The following is a 24,881-nucleotide window of genomic DNA, read 5'->3' as shown; positions in this document are numbered from 1 at the left end:
ACCACAAAACGTGAATTTTTTTAAAAAATATTTTTTCATGTCAACCACAAAACGTGGATTTTTTAAAAAATATTTTTTCATGTCAACCACAAAACGTGGATTTTTTTAAAAAATATTTTTTCATGTCAACCACAAAACGTGGATTTTTTAAAAAATATTTTTTCATGTCAACCACAAAACGTGGATTTTTTAAAAAATATTTTTTCATGTCAACCACAAAACGTGGATTTTTTAAAAAATATTTTTTCATGTCAACCACAAAACGTGGATTTTTTAAAAAATATTTTTTCATGTCAACCACAAAACGTGGATTTTTTAAAAAATATTTTTTCAAGTCAACCACAAAACGTGGATTTTTTAAAAAATATTTTTTCATGCCAACCACAAAACGTGGATTTTTTAAAAAATATTTTTTCATGCCAACAACAAAACGTGGATATTTAAAAAATATTTTTTTTTTTTGTCAACCACAAAACGTGGATTTTTTAAAAAATATTTTTTCACGGACCTTAAACAAGCGTGGATTTTTTAAAAAATATTTTTTCACGGACCTTAAACAAGCGTGGATTTTTTAAAAAATATTTTTTCACGGACCTTAAACAAGCGTGGATTTTTTAAAAAATATTTTTTCACGGACCTTAAACAAGCGTGGATTTTTTAAAAAATATTTTTTCACGGACCTTCACAAAGCGTGGATTTAAAAAAAAAATACGTAGCTTCAAAAAGCGTGGATTTTTTAAAAAATATGTTCTTCACCAAACTTGAACTAGAACTTTTTAAAATATAATTTTTATGGACCTTCAAGAAGCGTGGATGTATAAAAATATCTTTTCACGGCCTTCAAAAAGCTGGAATTAAAAAAAAAACATTCACTGACTTTAAAAAAACGTAAATTTTTTAAAAAAATATTTTTTCAGGACCTTAAAAAAGCGTGTGTTTTTTAAAGAATTTTGTTTTCATGCCCGACATCAATTGTGGATGTGTTAAAGAATTTTTTTCATGTCTAACATAACACGTGAATTTTTGAAAGAACATTTTTTCTTGCCAAACATATACGTGGATTTTTTTAAAAGAATATTTTTTTGTGACAAACATATAACGTGGATTTTTTTCAAGTCAACTACAAAATGTGGATTTTTTAAAAATATTTGTTCATGTCAACCACAAAAAATTGTGTTTTAAAATTGTTTGTCATGCCAAACAAAAAGCGTGGATTTTTTTAAAAATTTATTATTATTGTTATTATTATTATTATTATTATTATTATTATTATTATTATTATTATTATTATTATTATTATTATTATTATTATTATTATTATTATTTTTATTATTATTATTATTTATTTTTATTTATCTATTTAAATATTTATTACAATTAAAAATTATAATAAACTTATAGCTAAAAGCACTAGCGACTACGGCTATCGGCTTTAAGTAGATTTAAATTAAGTGGATTAAATTAGACGTTTAATATACATAATCATGATATTTAAAAAAAAACTAGATTTTATAATGGAGATTTAAAAGACTGAGGAAATTGTAGATGTTGGTGAATTATTATTATTATTATTATTATTATTATTATTATTATTATTATTATTATTATTATTATTATTATTATTATTATTATTATTATAATTACAAAAATATTATATTTCAATCCCTGGTTGACAAGGGGATGAGCATGCATACCGATTACTTGTGAGTAAAGTGATATACGTACATACATAACGTATGAGTTAAATCACATAACACTTCGTTATTACGCCCTCACATCCATTATGTAGTGTAGGTTTACTTTGGCGTATTAGTAATGAGAAATAATTGATAGGAATTCATTAGTCATACGCCTCACATGAGAATTCAGGGAACTTTGGGCAGTAAACCGGTGGTGTTAGAAGAAATTAATTCGGAGAATACTCAAGTCCATGCTTCCTGCCATAATGTCCTAAAAGCCCTAAAAATCTTTCGATAATCAACTAAAATGGTTGGTTGGCAAGAAAACTATCGAATGGAATGACTCCCGAAATTATATCCACTTCGAAGATTAACTATGTCCGTTTATTTCTTCATGTAACTCCTCTCTTGTTATTGGTTTTATGTTCAATCAAAGTCTGAGGGTGTTTAGCTGTTATCAAAGTCGACTGACTATTACTTTTTTTCTTGCTGAAGTTACAAAATCTTTGGCCAAATAGCAAAACTGTTATCAGTAGACCCACATACTGCTGTAGGGTATAAAATATAAATAAAATGGAGAAAAATCATAAATAATTCTAAATGTCTATGTATGTTTGTATATCTACGTATTTGCTGTGATATATTTTCCTTTTTTTATTACAAATGTAAAAATTATGTTTTTATTTTTATTGTCATTCTTTTGACTTCGGACACACACACACACGTGCGTGCCTGCATCATAGACGCCAGATGCACAGCCAGTATCGTCCGTCTTTATAGTTATTATAAAAGATTTGGGCCACTTGATAATTTCTTCAGACAGGCGACGCACCGACACTCATGCTCATTAAGGCGCACACACACAATTAACATTTGCCGCTATTTTGCAATGGCCAAAATGAAAGCTTTTCCATGCTCTGCTTTCTGCAATCAAAAGTTCGACATTGTGTTGGCCGTCTTTTGTTCTTTCTTTAGATTTAAATATATAATGGTATTCACTTCTCTCTTTATATCACACTTCTTCTTCTGGTCGGTGCAAAGGTACAATGAAAAAAGAATCTCCCTGAAGCCAAGCCAAGCCAGCCAATGTTGGCTTGAATCACGTGATGATATTTTTAGAGTTGTTTCATGTCATTGTCGGTTTTTATTTTCTTTTAACTTTTGTTGTGTAAGCCAAAGAAAAGGTTTTTTTGTCTAGCGAAAGATGGTGTTTGTGCTCATTTTTACTTCTAGTAAAAATAACAGACATTGTCATGTCCGATGATGATGATGGTGATGTTGTCGACAGCAATGACACGATATCCTTACAAAAGGTGAACAAAAGTGAAATGCACTGCATTGTTGTTGGCGTTGGTTTCTTTTTTTGTTTTCTTTTCTAGAACCAACTTGGACTAATGTTGCCAACGAGCATTACAATTAAACCTCACAGCCATTACACCAGAAAACAACAGTGTTGTCACCTCTCGTGGGATTTGTGCTGGGCCGGGCTGTGCTGATGGTAGGAGTGCAGCCCTGACATAGTTATGTTTGTTGTGAAGTTCTATTTTCATTCTTCACTTATTTTTTAATTCACCATTTGCTGTGTTTTTTGTCCTTCTTTTTCTATTTCTGTTTATATTTAAAAAATAAAGGACATTTGTTTGTTGCCTTGTCTCATTGTGTGCGTATGTGTGTGATGGAATATCTGTGTTAGTGACAATAGTAATAGTGTCAAATGTATAATATTGTAATGAAAATATGTATATTAGGATGGTTGTGCTTAAAGCTGCGAAATAACAAAAACTAATGTGCATAAAATATACGCTCATGCAAGGATAGGAAAAAATTCACAATTCTTTAAAAACAATAAAGGAGGTTCCCTCCTAAAGATTTTGATATATTAAACAAAGTAAACTCATATAATAATGAGAAATATGGCCAGCATTATAGGGGATTTAAACAGCAATGTAAACCCATGACTTGAAGATCAACGATAGACAAAAGAGTAAAGAGAAATGAGCTCTCAGTGAACATTTCTCTCTCCCCACACATAATTTAACAAATTACAAAAACCATGCACTCATACAATAAGAGCCCCCCTAAAGTATACAAATGAAACTAGGGTATTAATCCCTGCTTTAGATCAGAGCTCCGAATACTCGCACTAATTCGCTCGAATTCCACTCGTGAACGAAACTCTTCTTGAATTCGAGCAATCTGAGGTGGGCAAATTGCCCCCTTACCCCACCCAAACAAAAACTTACCCCACCCTCAAATAATTTGCCCCACCCCAACCAGAAAAATTGCACGCAAAAAAACATACACCCTACCCCCAAAATTTCATTCGCGTGTAAATCGGAGCTCTGCTTTAGATGCAAATAATCATGTGGTCCTATGGGTCTCAAGGATAAAATAAGACTTGTCATAGATCTTTCTAAATGTATCTAATAAGAAATAAAATCTTTGTTCAACCACCGCCCTAATATCTAATTACAATTCTTCATTACTGTGTACTTTCTGCATTAGACATATGTATGAATATTCGAAAGGGCAAACAGAATGCGTGTTGACTATCATTCATTTGCAGAATATCAACTATTCATGCATGTTCAAAGCAGCACTGAATTTAAATCTCAAATCTTTGTAATGAGTTTCGAGGACTACTGGTATGCTCACTTTCATCAAAGAGAATTGTAATTTGTTTTTTTTTTTTTCAAAATTTAAAGTAGTTCATGGACAAATTACATTTCATAAGTTAATTATATTTTAAGTGTATCAATTAATGGAGAACTTTAAAGATAAGGGCTACGATCGTATAATTACTATAAACAAAGAAAAAAACCAGTAAAGGAGAATCAGTCGGCTTGACCAACAGCTTGTCAATATATACGCTATGGAATTGGCATTGGAACCCGAACGTATTATTGGAATCATGGACATGCCCACGAAATAATTATATTGTTATAATCAGAATTACAAGAACTACCTTGGATGAAAAGTTCAAAATATTCCTTAAACAGTCTTAAAACTGCACTTAAGTGAAAATGTTGAACTTTTTTGAGGGAGGTACCGGAAAGAGTGGTCCGATGATTACCATGAAAAAAAAATCCACTCTTTATGTTTGGTTTGAAAAAAAATTAAAAAATGTAATAAATCTAGAGTTGGGCAATCTCGTTCAACTGCACGATCCGTATCACTGTCCTCATTCAAAGACGAATGAGTAACATCATAAAAACCAACGTCTTGAATTAAGTATACGCAGTCCTGTCAAAGAAATTACCGGTGTCCATTGAACGAGATAGTGATCCGGATCGTTCAATTGATAGAGTTGGGCAATCTCGTTCAATTGAACGATCCGTATTACTGTCCTCGTTCAAAGACGAATGAGTAACATCATAAAAACCAACGTGTACAATTAAGTATACGCAGTTTTGTCAAAGAATTTACCGGTGTCCATTGAACGAGATAGTGATCCGGATCGTTCAATTGAACGAGATTGCCCAACTCTATCAATTGAACGAGATTGCCCAACTCTAATGGATATGAGAGCGTATAATTGATAACAAAGTCTTATTTGGTTTATCGTTACTCATACGTTATGTACGTACGTATTTCACTTTTCTCACAAGTAATCTGTATGCATTTTCATCCACCAGGGATTGAAATATAATATTATTGTAATTATAATAACAATATTGTAAAAATAATATTATAATTTCAATATCAAATTCGTATTACGAAGAGCAGGACAATCCTCTGAAGTTCTAAAACCTTATGGAGATTCCAACCAACACTCAACCAATCTGAAACCATGTGAAAAAGAGACACACAAACCCAATTCCTTACATCCGCCATAACTTCCTTATCATTTTGTAACAGATCTAAACACAGATATTTCAACACCAATAATAAGCCGGTCGGTAGATCGTTCATTCATAAATTTTCCTGAAAATTGCCACAACTAAAAGTATTTCAAGTCAAAAGCAAAACAAAAAGCTTTTAAGCCGTTATGGCATAAAGACAGACAATATCTGTCAACAATCATCGTCAATACTTCAAAAACACAGAAACAAAAAGAAAAAGACAACAACTCAGCATTACTTTGCTCACAAACGTCAGTAAAGTCAACAACAAAACCAGTCAATGCTGCAAACGACCAAGTGCCTTAAATTTTTTAGTTTTTTTGTAGGAAGCAAAAAAAAATACTGCAACTGCAAATCCCCAGCAAATCTCCAATCTTTTTGGCAATAGACGATGAAAAAAACAAAAATAACAAAAAATGCACCAACAAGTCTTTGACACTTTAATTGTGGAACTGAAAATTATACTGAATGTTACTGCCTGCCCACTTGCTGTCAATTTTGAGCGGTTGTTTTTTTATGCCGCTCATTTCATTCAATTCACATTTAGTTTTGCCTCAGTTCAGTTCGCTGAACACAAACAAATAAAAACGATAAAGAGCCCCAAACAAGCCAGCCAACCGGGCTTAGGCCATGGCAAATTTTCTAAAATGTGTCACTAATGTGTGCTGCTGCTGCCAGCTACCTCCTCCTAGATGACAAATGCAGCAGCATACCACCATCACCATGCAGGCTGCAAAAAAAAACACTTCGAATAACATTTTGTTTGAAAAACATTTTGAAAATCCATGAATTCATCCATGGTGTCATTTGATATCTGCATTGAGCAAACCAAACCAAACCAAAGCAAACATTCATTCACATGTGAGCATTTTGTTTTGAAGTGCGTTCAAATTGTCCGTGGGCTCTCCACAGCTATGTGAATAACAGTGGTATTTAAGGATGAAAATGTTGATTTTATTTTTATTCCCTCAACCTTAAGGAAGAATAAGGTTTATTTACTTTGATACGATCGAACTTTTGTCCATCTATACTACGATAGATGACCTACAAGCCCATCTATACTGGGGTATAATACGTTCGAGGCAATCTATGCTACGACATATGACCTCGGAACACTCTATGTTACGTAAGATGGCCTCCGAGCACCTCTATCATACGATAGACAGCCTCGGAGCCCCTCTATGCTACGATAGATGGGCTCAGAGTCCTTTGATGATACGATAGATGACCTCAGAGTACTTCAATGCTACGATAAATGACTTCAGAGCCCCCCTATGCTACGACTGATGACCTCCGAGCCCCTCTATGCTACGATAGATGGCCTCAGGGCACCTCTATGCTACGATAGATGGCTTCAGAGTCCTTCGATGCTACGATTGATGACCTCAGAGCCCCTCTATGCTACGATGGATGACCTCCGAACCCCTCTATGCTACGATAGATGGGCTCAGAGTCCTTTGATGCTACGATGAATGACCTCAGAGCCCCTCTATGCTACGATTGATGATCTCCGCGCCCCTCTATGCTACGAGTCCTTTGATGCTACGATAGATGACTTCAGATGACCTTCTCGCAGTAGAAGACCGCCCAAATATGGAAGGCCTGCTGGTCTCATAGAAGTCCTGGTAGTTTTCTCATTGAAGTCCTAGAGGTTTTCTCATAGAGGAGGTCTTCTCATAGAAAATCTGAAGGTCTTCTTATAGAAAATCTGGAGGTCTTCTTATGGAAGATCTGAAGGTCTTCCTATAGCAGACCTGGAGTTCTTCTTATAGAATACCTGGAGGTCTTCTTATAGAAGACCTGGAGGTCTTCTAATAGAAAACCTGGAGTTCTTCTAATAGAAAACTTGGAAGTCTTCTCATGCAAGACCTAGAGGTCTTCCCATAGAAGACCTGGAAGTCTTCTCATAGAAGACCTGGAGGTCTTCTTATAGAAAACCTGAAGGTCTTCTCATTTAATACCTAGAGCTCTTCTCATAGAAGACCTGGAGGTCTTCTCATAGAAGACCTGGAGGTCTTCTCATAGAAGACCTGGAGGTCGTCTGATAGAAGACCTGGAGGTCTTCTGATAGAAGACCTGGAGGTCTTCTGATAGAAGACCTGGAGGTCTTCTGATAGAAGACCTGGAGGTCTTCTGATAGAAGACCTGGAGGTCTTCTGATAGAAGACCTGGAGGTCTTTTCATAGAAGACCTGGAGGTCTTTTCAGAGAAGACCTGAAGGTCTTCTCATAGAAGACCTGGAGGACGTCTTATAGAAGACCTGGAGGACGTCTCATATTAGACCTGGAGGACGTCCCATAGAAGACCTGGAGGACGTCCCATAGAAGACCTGGATGACATCCCATAGAAGATCTGTAGGACGTCTCATAGAAGACCTGGATGTCTTCATGTAGAAAACATGGAGGTCTTCTTATAGAAGAACAGGAATCCTCATAGAAGTCTTCTCTATGAGACCTGGAGGTCTTCTTATAGAAGACCTGGAAGTCTTCTTATAGAAAACCTGGAGGTCTTCTTATAGAAGACCTGGAAGTCTTCTTATAGAAGTCCTGGAAGTGTTCTAATAAAAGACCTGGAAGTCTTCTTATAGAAGACCTGGAGGTCTTCTCATAGAAGACCTGGAGGTCTTCTTATACCAGACCTGGAGATCTTCTCATAGAAAACCTGGAGGTCTTGTCATAGAAGACATGGAGGTCTTCTTATAGAAGACCTGGAGGTCTTCTCATAGAAGGCCTGGAGGTCTTCTCATAGAAGGCCTGGAGGTCTTCTCATAGAAGGCCTGGAGGTCTTCTCATAGAAGACCTGGAGGTCTTCTCATAGAAGACCTGGAGGTCTTCTCATAGAAGACCTGGAGGTCTTCTCATAGAAGACCTGGAGGTCTTCTCATAGAAGACCTGGAGGTCGTCTGATAGAAGACCTGGAGGTCTTCTTATAGAAGACCTGGAGGTCTTTTCATAGAAGACCTGGAGGTCTTTTCATAGAAGACCTGGAGGTCTTCTCATAGAAGACCTGGAGGTCTTCTCATAGAAGACCTGGAGGTCTGCTCATGGAAGACCTGGAGGTCTTCCCATAGAAGACCCGGATGTCTTCTCATAGAAGACCCGGATGTCTTCTCATAGAAGACCTTGAGGTCTACTCATAGAAGACCTGGAGATCTACTCATAGAAGACCTGGAGATCTACTCATAGAAGACCTGGAGGTCCTCTCATAGAAGACCTGGAGGTCTTCTCATAGAATTATAAGCATTTTAATTTTACCGATTTTTGTCGGTAACTCAAAAAATGTGTTAGAGAATCGCACTACTGGAGGTCTTCTCATAGCAGACCTGGAGGTCTTTTCATAGAAGACCTGGAGGTCTTCTCATAGAAGACATGGAGGTCTTCTCATAGAAGACCTGGAGGTCTTCTCATAGAAGACCTGGAGGTCTTCTCATAGAAGACCTGGAGGTCTTCTCATAGAAGACCTGGAGGTCTTATTATAGAACACCTGGAGGTCTTCTCATAGAACACCTGGAGGTCTTCTCATAGAAGACCTGGAGGTCTTCTTATAGAAGAGCTGGAGGTCTTCTTATAGAAGACCTGGAGGTCTTCTCATAGAAGACCTGGAGGTATTCTCATAGAAGGCCTGGAGGTCTTCTCATAGAAGGCCTGGAGGTCTTCTCATAGAAGGCCTGGAGGTCTTCTCATAGAAGGCCTGGAGGTCTTCTCATAGAAGGCCTGGAGGTCTTCTCATAGAAGGCCTGGAGGTCTTCTCATAGAAGACCTGGAGGTCTTCTCATAGAAGACCTGGAGGTCTTCTCATAGAAGACCTGGAGGTCTTCTCATAGAAGACCTGGAGGTCTTCTCATAGAAGACCTGGAAGTCTTCTCATAGAAGACCTGGAGGTCTTTTCATAGAAGACCTGGAGGTCTTCTCATAGAAGACCTGGAGGTCTTCTCATAGAAGACCTGGATGTCTTCTCATAGAAGACCAGGAGGGCTTCTCATAGAAGACCAGGAGGGCTTCTCATAGAAGATCTGGATGTCTTCTCATAGAAGGCCTGGCGGTCTTCTCATAGAAGACCTGGTGGTCTTCTCATAGAAGACCTGGTGGTCTTCTCATAGAAGACCTGGAGGCCTTCTCATAGAAGACCCTTCTTATAGAAGACCTGGTGGTCTTCTTATAGAAGACCTGGAGGTTTTTTATAGCAGACCTGGAAGACTTCTTATAGAAGACTTGGAGGTCTTCTTATAGAAGACCTGGAAGTCTTTTTAGGAAGACCTGGAGGTCTTTTCATAGAAGACCGGAGGTCTTTTTATAAAAGACCGGAGGTCTTCTAATAGAATACCTGGAGGTCTTCTTATAGAAGACCTGGAGGTCTTCTCATAGAAGACCTGGAGGACGTTCTATAGAAGACCTGGAGGTCTTCTCATAGAAGACCTGGAGGTCTTCTCATAGAAGATCTGGAGGTCTTCTCAAAGAAGACCTGGAGGTCTTCTCATAGAAGACCTGGAAGTCTTATCATAGAAGACCCTGGAGATCTTCTCATTGAAGACCTGGAGGACGTCTCACAGAAGACCTGGGGGTCTTCTCATAGAAGACCTGGAGGTCTTCCTATGGAAGACCTGGAGGTCTTCTTATAGGAGACCTGGAGGTCTTCCTATGGAAGACCTGGAGGTCTTCTTATAGAAGACCTGGAGGTCTTCTCATAGAAGACCAGGAGGTCTTCTCATAGAAGACCAGGAGGTCTTCTCATAGAAGACCTGGAGGTCTTCTCATAGAAGACCTGGAGGTCTTCTCATAGAAGACCTGGAGGTCTTCTCGCAGAAGACCTGGAGGTCTTCTCATAGGAGACCTGGAGGTCTTCTCGCAGAAGACCTGGAAGTATTCTCATAGAAGACCTGGAGGTCTTCTCATAGAAGACCCGGAGGTCTTCACATAGAGATCTTCTGGAGGTCTTATCACAGAAGACCTAGAAGTCTTCTTATAGAACACGTCGAGTCTTTCTGACCAGGAGGTGTTCTCGAGAAAAACTGGGGGTCATCAAATAGAAGACCTGGCAATATTCTATTAAAAGTCCCTGGAGATAAACTCCGAAAGCTCTACAAACATCGACGGACACAAATTAAAATCAATAACTCAACAGATTTTTTTACCCGTTTTTATAATCATTTCACTGCATTACTCCATCTAAACACTGTTTGGCTTAACACTTTTGGCTTAAGGCCATTCAAGTTTCTGAGCAGACAGTTGGACGTTGCAAACAACTTTAAATCTCCAGACACAGTGGCGGGTTCATTCATGGTGGCAGAAACTACTTACGGCTGATGCTGCTCTCTTCCTCTATCCACACTTTAAAACGGAAAAGTTTAGTTATTTTTTTTTTTTTTTTTTAAACCAAATGATATATGACTAAGAAAAATACAAAAACAACAACCACAAATTTTCCAATTGCACACATAAAAACAAATCTGTGCAAATGTCAAAAGCTGTATAACTAAAAATTACTTTTGAAATAATCACAACAACAAACAACACATCATAAGTGTGAGCTGAGGCACCCAAAAAAATAAGACAACACCAACCAACCCAAAAAAAATAATCAAAGAAAATGTCAGATATGTTGGGCTTATTAGACCATATGAGCAAGCAAATAAGTAGGTACACTCTGGGTACCCCTTCAAAGATTGCAACTGCATTTAGGCGTTAATTTATCGCATAGCACGTCACTGTCAAAAAACCGACAACCAGCACATTAATCTACTGACGACGTTTGTAAGCCGTACTTTTGATGTTGTTTTGTTTTTGTTTTTCTTCTTTGCAAATGTGTGTTTCCAGTTTTTTGGCTGTCATTTTCAATTTTTTTTTCGATATTTATTTTTTGATTTTTTTCTTTTGAGAAACAAAACCCACTAAAATCTCTTGAAAACCATTTGATTTTTTTGTAATTTTTTCTTGATCTGACTGTCATTTTATGCATTGAAATGTCGAAGATATTATTATAATTTTCAATTACAAGTTTTGGGTATTTAAGAAAGAATAAAATATGTACATACATACATACATACATATGTATGTATACATGTGTGAATGCCTAGATTTTAATTCGACTTGAGCGAAACCTATATCACCTAACTATATATGTATAATTGTTCCACAAACATTCCAGACCGGACAAAGGAGAATTCTTCCATATCAATGGGTGCACACTGATTCATATTAATTGTTTATCGCCTAGTACACAGGGACGTTTAACCTAACCTTAAGGAGTATAACCATAACTAATGAAAGTGATTATTTCCATATCCTCCAGTGTCTCCCTTGCGAACCGAAGGCTTTATTCTTTAATGAGTTATATTACATCTTCTCCAGTTCGGAAGAATCGTAGTGACTCAGAGCACTAGATGTCAGCAACATTAGATGTCAGAACATTAGATAGATGTCAGGTTGTCGAGGACCTATATAAGTTACAAATTCAGCCGGGATCATGCTGGATTTTTATTTATCTTTGCCTAATTTAATGTGTTTGTTTGCTCCAAAATTAATGAAGATTTTTCATTATGTTAGTAAAACATTTCATTAATAAAATGTACTCATAAAATGAATAAAATATTAGCACTAATTTATGTTCTGGTTCATTAACAAATTAATGAAATTGACTCTTAAGTTTATTACTAAAATTTCTCATTTAATTGGAACCAAAGTAAGCCTTCACGGAATGAAAGAAAATAATTAAAGGAATTAAACTCATTCATTAATGCATTGAAAATGTTTCATAGAATGAATGAAATTTGTACATAGTATTAATGAATTTAGCATCTGAATAGTCAATCCTCTATATTACTAGGGACCATTCATAAACAAATAAGATTATTAGAGCTTATATTGACTTAATTTTACAAATATTCCCTATACAACATATCGATCTTAATATATCCCAAACTGATTGACTTACTGAGTATACCTCTCATACCATGATCGAGGTAATCAATACGACAAGTTATTTTAAATCACATGTCAATCTTGCGAATGTAACAAAAAGGTGCAGCAAATGTGACAGGCTTTATATTCATACCGAGTTGGGCAGAAGGTGGCACTAATACTAAAAAATTATTGAAATAAAGGAGGAAACAGACTCAAAATATAAAACCCCTTCACTTGTCAATCCCTTTTTATATCCACATACTATTGGCTAACGATGGCATGAACACAAGTATGATTGGACGAAATCCGTTGCAGACAATTTGGTGACGATATAGCCTTGTCCGTCCGCCACGATAACTCTCGAACGGGTCATTCATTGCCCTCGCAATATTTTTCGAGGTTTAAGGGCCACATTGGTCACATCCTCACAAAAGTCAGTAATTGTTTGCTCAATTTTTGCTCAAGGAACCACTATTTGGAAATTTTTAAAAAAGTATTTTTCAACAAAACCACGATTTGGAGATTTTTAAAAAAATATTTTTCAAATGAACCACGATTTGGAATTTTTAATTTTTTTTTAATAGAACCACTAATTCGATTTTTTTTAAAATTATTTTTCAATACTACGACGATTTGGAATTTTTAAAAAAATATTTTTCAATAAAATTACGATTTGGAATTTTTTAAAAAAATATTTTTCAATAAAACCACGATTTGAAATTTTTTAAAAAAATGTTTTTCAATAAAACGTCGATTGGGAATTTTTTAAAAAAATATTTTTCAATGAAGCCACTATTTTGATATTTTTTTTAATATATTTGAATAAAACCGCTATTTGAAAATTTTTGAAAAGTATTTTCAATAAAACCACTTTTTGGAATTTTTTAAAAAAATTATTTTTCAAAAAAACCAACATCTGGAATTTTTTAAAAAAATATTTTCAATAAAACCACTACTCAGAATTTAAAAAAAAAAATATGTTTCAATAGAGCCACAATATGGAGTTTTTTTTAAATTATTTTTCAATTGTACCACTATTTGGAATTTTTAAGAAAAATATTTTTCAATAGTACCACGATTTGGAATTTAAAAAAAAAATATTTTTCAATAAAACCACGATTTTGTTTTTTTTTAAGTATTTTTCAGAAAATCCGCTGTTTGGAAATTGTTGAAAAAATATTTTTCAATAAAACCACGATTTTGACTTTTTTAAGTATTTTTCAGTAAAACCACGGTTTGGAAATTTTTGAAAAAAATATTTTTTCAATAAAACCACGGTTTGGAAATTTTTGAAAAAAATATTTTTTCAATAAAACCACGATTTATATATGGGCGGATAATGTGCACGATAACTTTCGAACATATTAACCGATTTGGTCCAAACTTTGCGAATTTTTATATATTGTCCAACTTTAGATCAAGTTCGAAAATGGACCATATCGTCCCCACCAAAAATTTCCATTTTTTGGTTAAAATAGTGCTCACAATAACCCTCGAAGGGTCGATTTAATTCAAAACTTGCACATTTTTCAATAAAATCACGATTTGTATGACCTTGGAAAAAAATATATTTAAATAAATCCACGATTTAAAACTAAAAAAAAAGAAAAACTATTTTTCAATAGAGCCACGATATGGATCTATTTAAATAATTATTTTTCAATAGAACCACGATTTGGAATTTTTTAGAAAAATATTTTTAATAAATCCACGATTCAGAAATTAAAAAAAAAATATTTTTCAATAAAACCACGACTTGGAAATTTTTGAAAAAATATTTTTCAATAAAACCACGCCTTGGAAATTTTTGAAAAAATATTTTTCAATAAAACCACGCCTTGGAAATTTTTGAAAAAATATTTTTCAATAAAACCACGCCTTGGAAATTTTTGAAAAAATATTTTTCAATAAAACCACGCCTTGGAAATTTTTGAAAAAATATTTTTCAATAAAACCACGTCTTGGAAATTTTTGAAAAAATATTTTTCAATAAAACCACGATTTGGAATTGTTTAAAAAAATATTTTTCAATAAAACCACGATTTGGAATTGTTTAAAAAAATATTTTTCAATAAAACCACGATTTGGAATTGTTTAAAAAAATATTTTTCAATAAAACCACGATTTGGAATTGTTTAAAAAAATATTTTTCAATAAAACCACGATTTGGAATTGTTTAAAAAAATATTTTTCAATAAAACCACGATTTGGAATTGTTTAAAAAAATATTTTTCAATAAAACCACGATTTGGAATTGTTTAAAAAAATATTTTTCAATAAAACCACGATTTGGAATTGTTTAAAAAAATATTTTTCAATAAAACCACGATTTGGAATTGTTTAAAAAAATATTTTTCAATAAAACCACGATTTGGAATTGTTTAAAAAAATATTTTTCAATAAAACCACGATTTGGAATTGTTTAAAAAAATATTTTTCAATAAAACCACGATTTGGAATTGTTTAAAAAAAAATTTTTCAATAAAACCACGATTTGGAATTGTTTAAAAAAATATTTTTCAATAAAACCACGATTTGGAATTGTTTAAAAAAATATTTTTCAATAAAACCACGATTTGGAATTTAAAAAAAAAACTATCTTTCAATAAAACCACGATTTGGAATTTAAAAAAAAAACTATTTTTCAATAAAACCACAATTTTGATTTTTTGAAAAATATTTTTCAATAAAACCACGGTTTAGAATTTTTTGAAAAATTATTTTTCAATAAAACCACAATTTGGAATCTTTTAAAAAATTATTTTCCAATAGAACCACGATTTGGAATTTTTTAAAATATTATTTTTCAATAAAACCACGATTTGGAATTTTTTGAAAAAATATATTTTTCAATAAAGCCACGATTTGGAATTTTTTAAAAAATGTTTTTCAATGAAACGTCGATTAGGAATTTTTTAAAAAAATATTTTTCAATAGTACTACGATTTGGAAATTTTTAAAAAAGTATTTTTCAGCAAAATCAATGTTTTTGAATTTTTTGAAAATTTATTTTTCAATAAAACCACGATTTGGAACTTTTTGAAAAATTATTTTTCAATTAATCAACGATTTGGATTTTTTTAAAAAATTATTTTTACTAATTTTTTTCAACAAAAACCAAGATTTTAAAATATTAAAACAACAACAATGGGATTAAGCCAGACTATTTTGAAAAAACAAAAGTTTTTAAAAAAGTATTTTTCAGTAAAACCACGATCTCGAACTTTTTGAAAAAGTATTTTTCAGTAAAACCACGATTTCAAACTTTTTGAAAAAGTATTTTTCAATAAATCCACGATTTGGAATTTAAAAAAAATATTTTTCAATTAAACCACGATTTGGTATTTTTAAAAAAAAATATTTTCAATAGAACCTCGGCTCAGAATTAAAAAAAAAATAGAACCACGATTTGAAATTTGTAAAAAAATTATTTTTCAATAGAACCACGATTTGGAATTTTTTTTAAAAAATTAATTTTCAATAGAACATCGTCTTGGAATTTTTTAAAAAATTATTTCTTAAAAAAACCACGACTTTGAAAAAAAAATATTTCAATAGAACCACGATTTGGAAATTTTTCAGTAAAACCACGATTTGGAATTTTTTCAGTAAAACCACGATTTGGAAATTATTCAGTAAAACCACGATTTGGAAATTTTTGAAAAAGTATTTTTGACCAAAAACAAAGATTTTGAAATTTTTGAAAAATTATTTTTCAATAAAACCACGGTTTGAAATTTTTTAAAAAATTATTTTTCAATAAAACCACGGTTTGAAAGTTTTTAAAAAGTTATTTTTCAATTTGGAATTTTTTAAAAAAATATTTTTCAACAAAAGCAAACATTTTGAAATTTTTGAAAAATGCTTTAGAAGTCCTTAAAAAATAATATTTAATAAAAACACGATTCCGAATAATATTTTTCAGTAAAACATCGATTTCGAAAAATATTTTTAGTAAAACTATGATTCGTAAAACATTTTTCAGTAAAACCCCGATTGTAAAAAATAGTTTCACTAAAACCACGATTCGGAAAAAATATTATTCAATAAAAGCATGATTTGGATATCCTTGAAAAGATATCATTGGAAAAATTCATAAAACCACGGTTCGAAAATCTTTGACAAACAGTTTTACCAATTTTAAATATTTTTCAATAAAATATATGAATTGAGTATCAGACTCGGTCAACACTTTGCACATCGTACAATGACTACACAAGTTCCAGGAGTTCTTAAGTGCTGTTAAATGACTCTTCGAGGATACTTTTAAAATTCTTCTTACCTTGTGTTCCTGTTCTCAGCGAAGTAATTTTTTTGCGGACAAGTCCATTATTTGAAAAACTTGGAATCCTTCGGTGACCAAATAAATTAACATTTGGTGCTGATATGTATCGAAAGAAGGGATTGATATTGGTTCAACCTTGTAATATTCCCCTCAAACTTATTTTTTTCGGAATTGCCAGTACTTTTTATCATTTGAGGCCATTTTTAATTTGGGTCTGCGCTGTGCACCATCTGATGACAAATAGAACAACTTACGCTGGTTTGAGTCTATGCTATATAATATGACAACACTCTTAACAGGATGGCAACTCTACGAACTGACAACTGCTGCTTGGATTCCCATTACCTAACTACTCACTATAAGTTGTGAAAGAAGTTATTGACATTGGCCCAACCATTGCACATTGCAATATTCATTTAAAACTTAATTCCAATTCGAAAATTGACCATATAGGATAACCTGCTAAATCATTAAACTCTACATGATGGACTTATTAAGGGACAAATCGACATGTTTGTTGTGAGAAGAGAATTGAATTTTGTGGATAAAACACAAATGTCAAGTGTCTGATATCAAAGCATCCTTAAGTATTTAGTACTTTTTGTATATATTATGAAAAATGCCACCTAATAGTATGCTACAGAAATAAAGCATTGTATAGTTCTGACACAAAAAGAGATTATAGTGTTCAAGTATAGATGGCGTTCGTACAATAACAAGATTTTTTAAGACATTTCATGCACTTCAAGTATTTAGAAAGAAAAAAATAATCAAACTGAAACGCATTAGCAATTTTTACTGGATATCATCGACGATATACAGTTTGTCATTTAGTCTCTCATCACCCAACTCTTAAAAACACTTACAATAAATTGTAAATGTTTTGTTTCCCACTCCTGAAAATCACACACATTTTAATTTTGTACATCTGTCCTTTTATATCATTCAATATTTCAGATAGCAATCAACATGACGGCATACAAACAAATCTTTATTTTTTTTGTTATTAACAAAACGGCTCTATATGACGAAACACCAGCTTTAAATAATTCGAAAACAAGATTTGTTATTATTTTCTGCAGTTGTTGTTGTTGTTTTCTTTATAATAAACATTTTTGTGGATGAATAGACGGATGGATACGAAGTACGGCATGTCTGCATGCCAGTCTGCCAACTTGTCTATCTTGTTATTGTGTCTACTATTCCACTGCGTTTACAACGCCTTCCCCCTCTCTCTCTGTCCAACATTTGGTCTCTGTCACATTGCACTGCAATTGGTGGTGTTATCGGTGTTCATTGCTCGCTCACACCATCATTGATATTGATTTCAATTGACATTTTAATCTGGAAATTCGTTGAATTTTATTTAAAAAAATTTCGTCTTGTTGCTCGTGCTGTTGTTGTTGTTGCTGTTATTGTATATTAAATTGAATTAAATCTGCATATTTAATGGTCGAATGAACTTCTTTCTCATTCACATGCATGCATGAACATATCCATTTTCGTTATTAGCATTTGTCTATGAAATTTATGTAAATGCAAGTAGACAGACAGACCGACAGACAGATATCCATATTTTTGATTTGATTTGTAATGTAAAATATGCAATGAAAAGGAAAAATGCACAAATTTTAGAAATCTCTTAATGGAAATTGTTTTTTTGTTTCTTTTTTGAAAAACATATAAATAGGTAATTTATTTTAGATATACGAAATACACAGCTTCCAAAAAGCTTTGATATAAATAATTCGTATGAATTAGATATTTATTGGGATTTGAAATATAAATAAGAAGCAGCTAAGTTAAATTATTATGGGCAAATCCACACTGCCAGCCCTTCATTTGATGATCATCTCATAGTAACTTTTTGTACCAAGATACATACATATGTATATGTTTATACATATGTAACCACAGTAATTAACGTATCAAGGTCTAAACAGATTCAACACCAAACTACACATTTTGAATTTTTAACAACAAAGCCTAATAGTATGCTATAAAATATAAAGATAAATATAAACAAATATTTAGAAAATAAGATAAAGATGACATTCTAGAGCAGAGTGAGGCAGAGAACATTTTTGGGTCTCTCTTGTGCTCTCAATGAGCGTAAATTTGTTGTTGTTCACAACGTGTTAGCATCTACACAGGCTGTGAGCGATAACAAATTTACGCTCACTTAGAGCAAATGGGCTCTCTTGTGAGTCACAATGCCTCCTCCTGTTCTAGAGTCTTTTTAAGTATTTCGAAACATACCATTCGTACTGGGTCCTCTCCAACAAACAGACAATGTTGTCGAGGTCTTAGCATTTTAAGCCACTGCCACAATCTACCATAACAAACATCCGAAGTGGAAGGCATTAAAATTCATGAAGAAAAACCCTCTTTGATTGTAAATGTGTATGTATTGAGAAATGAATCTAGACAAGAACCACGATTAAGAAATTAAAAAAAAATATTAAAAATATATTAAAATTTAAGCCAAAAATAATTTTAAAGAATGTCAATAAATACCCAATTTGGAAAATTTTGATAAAATTATCAGTTGGAAATTAAAAAAAAATATTTTTCAAAAAATTTGGAATTTATAAATATATATTTTTTCAATGTATCCAACAAATTAGGAAGTTTTTGAAGAAACGTTTTAATATAAAAACACGTTTTGGAAATTTTTAAATGGACATTCTTCAATAAAACCACTATTTGGACATTTTTGAAATAATATTTTTTTTTTGCATGGAAATTTAAAAAAAAATATTTCACTATAAAAACACGATTTGGAAATTAAAAAATTAAAACAAAATAAATTTTGTGTATTTGTAAAACAAATATTTTTAAAATTTTGGAATTTAAAAACAGTATATTTGTGGTATTTAAATAAATATTTATCAATTTGTGGAAAATAAAAAAAACTAATTTTAGGAAAAATTATTTTAAAATTTGTTTTTAATTTTTTTTAATTATTTTAAATAACACCACGACTTGGAATATATCCAAACAAGTAAAAAAGTATCAATCGGTTTTGCCTACAGAGATATACCCTCAGCCTGTGTATATTGAAGCAATTTTTTCCCAAAATACGTACGTATTTAAGGGGTTTTAAAAATGTTGGGAGTTTGAACAGACTCAAATGTTGATTAGGATTAAAGATCAAAAGTTTTGCGGAGGAGATACTAAAAGGAATGGATCGAGATTGACCGTTATGTAAGTGGATCTCCAGCCACAACATGGTGCCATAGGGGGTTTTTAAACTCTTCGGGCTGTTTGCTCAAGAAGTATGGACTTGCCCCTAAAAAACTGTTACCATAGTAATTGAGGCAGCGAATGCAAGTTGCTTCAACAAAAATCAAAGCGATTCGATATCAGGTCTTAAGGTGAACTTATCCGAAATTTTGTGTGGGAGATACCGGATGGAGTGGACAAATATAGTCCATATTTGAACCTGATCTATATCTGGTAGATATATTAGGATGTGTAAAGTATATACCAATTCGGCCACTCCCTTCAAGAGTTACCGTACGAACATTTTTTCCGAACATTTTTGAACTTTTGTGGGGAAGGAGTGGCCGATATGGCTTATCTTCAAACCTAAACTATGTTTGGACAAAATATTACTAAGGCCAAATTTTGGACCGAATCGGCAGATCCGTTCGAAAGTTACCATGCGCTTCAACCACCTCACACCGTGTCATAGGGGTTTTTTTTTGCAACTTTCAGGCTATTTTCTCAAGAAGTATGGACTTGCCCCTGATGAAACTTGTACCATCGTATGGGGGGGCAGTGAATACAAGTTGCTGAAACAAAAATCAAAGCGATTCGAGAGTAGGTACTAAACTGAACTTATCCCAAATTTTGTGTGGGAGGTACCCGAAGGAGTGGACCGATTGAGTCCATATTGGAACCTCATCTAAGTCTGGTAGACATTTCACGATTTGCAAAGTATGGACCAAATCGGTTACTCCCTTCAGGAGCTATCGTACGTATAAAATTTCCGAACATTTTCGATCTTTTGTGGGGGAGGTACCGGAAGGAGTGGACCGATATAGCCCATCTTCGAACTTAAACTAAGTTTGGGTAAAATATTACGAGACCCAAAATTTGAACCGAATCGGTTCATCCGTTCGAGAGTTATCGTGCGCTCCAGCCAGCCAGACAGACAGATGGACGGACATTGCTCAATCGACTCCAAATTATCTGAAACACATTTCGTACAAACATACTTGGGGTCTAAAACCATTATTTCGATGAGGCACATTTTGCCCGTATGAAAGTGTATATACCCTCGTTAGCATAAATGCTGAGGGTATAATAAAAACACGATTTGGAAATTAGTTTTCAATATTTTAAAAAAGACTAATTTTTTCTCAATTTCATAAATTAAAAAAAAAATAATTTTTTTGTATTTGTATGAAAATATTTATCAATTTTTGGTACTTAAAAATGTTTTTCAATTTTTGGATATAAAAAAAAAATAATAATAATTTTAGGAAAAATTAGTTTTTTAATTTTTTAAATAAAACCACGATTTGGAATTTTTGAAAAAATATTTTAAATAAAACTATAATTTGGATTTTAAAATAATTATTTTTTAATTTTTGAAAAAATATTTGTAGATAAAGTCGCGATTTGGAATTTAAAGAAAAAAATATTTTTCAATAAAACCATAACTTGGAAATTTTTGAAAACATATTTTTCAATAATTTTGAAATTTTTGAAAAAATAATCGGGTATTTAAAAAAAATATTTTTCAATAAAACCACGCCGTGGAATTTTTTAAAAAATATTTTTCAAAAAACTTACGACTTGGAAATTAAACAAATTACAATAAAATTCGATACAAAAAAATCTTTTTTTCTTTAAATTTCTTAAATTAAAAAAAAAATAATTTTTTGTTTTACGAAAATTATCTCTTAATTTTACGAATTAAAAAAAAAAAATTAAAACTTTTGGAACTAAGAAATAATTTTTGGAAAAAATATTTTTAAATGAAACACCGATTTATAATTTTTGAAAAATGCTTTTAAATAGTTTTTTCGAAATTAGTTTTTTTGTATTTATTAATATTTATTTATTTATTTATTTAGAACATTGGTGGCGTTTATTTAATTGGGATAGCTGTTACAATTTTGATTTTTCAAAATAGTCTGGCTTAATCCCTTTTGTTGTTTTAATATTTAAAACAACAAGTTTATTAGTGGAGAAGGTTTGGCATTGTTCGCCAAGGGGTAAGGCAAGGAAGACTAGTTTCGATCCACGCCACTGGATCTCATTTCGTCGGAGTTGTGTTAGGTTACCAAAGAAAAACTTCTCATTGAAGGGTTTTCTTTGTTTACGTTTATACTTCGAGCTGACGATTGATGTTTGGGTATAAAAAGTTCCTTGTTGAAGAAGTTATTGAAAAATAACTTCGGTGGAGAATATCCACAAACAAGAAACAAAGGGAACTGATGAGATCCAGTGGCGTGGATCGAAACTAGTCTTCCTTGCCTTACCCCTTGGCGAACAATGCCAAACCTTCTCCACTAATAAACTTGTTGTTTTAAATATTAAAACAACAAAAGGGATTAAGCCAGACTATTTTGAAAAATACAAATTTATTTATTTATTTATTTATTTATTTATTTATTTATTTATTTATTTATTTATTTATTTATTTATTTATTTATTTATTTATTTATTTATTTATTTATTTATTTATTTATTTATTTATTTATTTATTTATTTATTTATTTATTTATTTATTTATTTATTTATTTATTTATTTATTTATTTATTTATTTATTTATTTATTTATTTATTTATTTATTTATTTATTTATTTATTTATTTATTTATTTATTTATTTATTTATTTATTTATTTATTTATTTATTTATTTATTTATTTATTTATTTATTTATTTATTTATTTATTTATTTATTTATTTATTTATTTATTTATTCATTTATTAATTACATTAACCACAAAAACATACGATTGTACGCAAATAAATTACTAAAAATAGACTTTGCATGTGAATGCTATAGCATTCACGTCATCCTACGTCACAGTGACAATTAATTCTATAGCATTCAAGTCCGCCAATGTGTTAAAATTTTTTTTAAAATATTATTTTAACTTTTTGAAAAAATATTTTTGGGTAAAGCCGCGATTTAGAATTTAAAAAAAATTATTTTTCAGTAAAACCAATATTTGTAAGTTTTTGAATTTTTCAATAAAACCACACCTAGGAATTTTCGAAAAAATATTTTTCAATAAACCAACCCACTGCTTGATAATTAAAAAAATCACAATTAAATTCGATACAAAAAATATAGAAAAAATGGGAATTTTATTCGATTTCTTAATTTTAATTAATTTAATTTTTTGCACTTGTAAAAAATATTTTTCAATTTTAGGAATTTAAAAAATATTTTTCACTTTCTGGAATTAAAAAAAATAATTTTAGGAAACATTATTTTTTAATTTAATTACTTTTAAAATTTTTTGAAAAATATTTTTAATAAAACAACGATTTGGAATTTTTTAAAAAACTATTTTTTAATAAAGCCACGTTTTAGTAGCTGTTAAAAAGAATTGTTATGTCTTTGATTTTTTTAATAAAACCTGAATTTGGAAATTATTGGAAACATTTTTTTCAAACACATTGAAAAAATATGTTTCAATTTCCTGAAATGCTTTTCAATAAGTCAAAGATTCGAGAGTACTTGAAAAAATACTTGTCATTTAAAATCACATCAGAAAGTCCTTTGGTAAAATAAAATATATGTAAAATATTTTTCAATAAAACCAAAATTCGAAAAGTTATTTTTCATAATAACCACGATTTGGAATTTCTTGAAAAAATATTTTTTATTTAAACCACGATTTGGAATTTCTTTAATAGCTGTTAAAAGAATATTTTTCAATTCGGAACTAGAAAAAATATTTTGCAAAAAAATACGATTTAATAGCCGTTAAAGAGAATATTTTTCAATAGGATTTTGAAAACCAGAATTGGGAAATTATTGAAAAAATATTTTTCAATTTCCTAAAATTCTTTTCAATGAGACAAGGATTTGCGACATCTAGAAAAATATTTTTCATAGAAACAGAATTGAGCCCCAGAACGTGTTTTCGTAACCTGATTAAAATTTCAAATAAATCTTGTCCCCTTAAAGTTTTTTTTATAAAGTTGTCAGAGTTATTTATGTTCCATATTATCCTAATTGGATTGCAGAGACAAGGCTCCCACAAGCCTTTATAATTTTCTTCAGAATAACTCAATTAAGAGAATGTATTTTTAAATTTCCATTAAAATTTCTATAAATAGTTTCCTCACATTTACTCAGTTTTATACCCTTCTTAAACAGCAACAACATTTTATGAAATGGGGGACATGTCTCCTACTTCTTCCGTTTGTGTGTTGTACTCGCTCAATGACGACTCCTACTGACTGACAATTTCATATTTTTCCTGCATTGCATTTATTTAATATTTAATTATTTGTCTGGCAAGTGTCTCATGACTTGTTTTTCTTTCTTTCGTTCTTCTTTCTTTTGCAGACAACTTGGCATCAAAGAATGTGAAGATGATGACAAAGACGATTTGCATGCGAATGCATTTACACCACCCACCAATTATATTAAAATATCTCAAGGAAAGATACAATTAGTGCATCAGCCGCCACCGCCATCGTCGCCTGTGACAACGTTCTTTCCAACAACTCCATCATCACCGCCACCACCAACAACACAGTCACCGTGCGGAGTGGCAACACTAACATCAACATTGTCCTCAACAGCCACCACGGCTACCCTAAATGGCTATCACCATACATCATCAACGTCTTGTAATGGCAGTGAATCTCCCAGGGATAAGGTAAGTGGTAGCGATCTTCTCCAACTCCCCAAGATACTTAAAGTGACAATCTTAAATGGTACACCACCATCACCACAATGCATAACGCAGTAGCTAGAAAAGTAATCATCTATCCAACTACCTACACTTAATGTTGATGGGATTTTCTGTTCTTCTAACTACTTCTGTTCTGCTCCTTTACATTATCATCGCCATCATCATTGTCTTCAGTAACAACATCATTAGCATTAGTTGTTGAATTAAGAAGCATTACAATGTGTGGTTTACGGTTTACGCTTCAATTTCATTCATTTTGCTTTCATTGTATTCTTGGAT

At 31.8% G+C, this 24,881-nt stretch overlaps 1 protein-coding gene across 2 annotated transcripts in view; it reads left to right on the top strand.

Annotated features, from left to right (window-relative positions):
- LOC141406439 (uncharacterized) overlaps positions 1-24,881 on the top strand; it is a 365,311-nt gene that overhangs the window by 238,192 nt on the left and 102,238 nt on the right. For both annotated transcript variants that reach the window (XM_073991889.1, XM_073991888.1), the window contains exon 5: positions 24,251-24,566. In XM_073991889.1, the coding sequence (XP_073847990.1) occupies positions 24,251-24,566 (316 nt within the window). The remainder of the gene's footprint in view (positions 1-24,250; positions 24,567-24,881) is intronic.

The sequence above is a fragment of the Musca autumnalis genome, unplaced genomic scaffold (genome assembly GCF_047663935.1).
Source record: "Musca autumnalis isolate F117 unplaced genomic scaffold, ASM4766393v1 scaffold_5, whole genome shotgun sequence".
NCBI classification, from domain to species: Eukaryota; Metazoa; Arthropoda; class Insecta; order Diptera; family Muscidae; genus Musca; species Musca autumnalis.
This window is presented reverse-complemented; position numbering and strand designations above follow the sequence as displayed.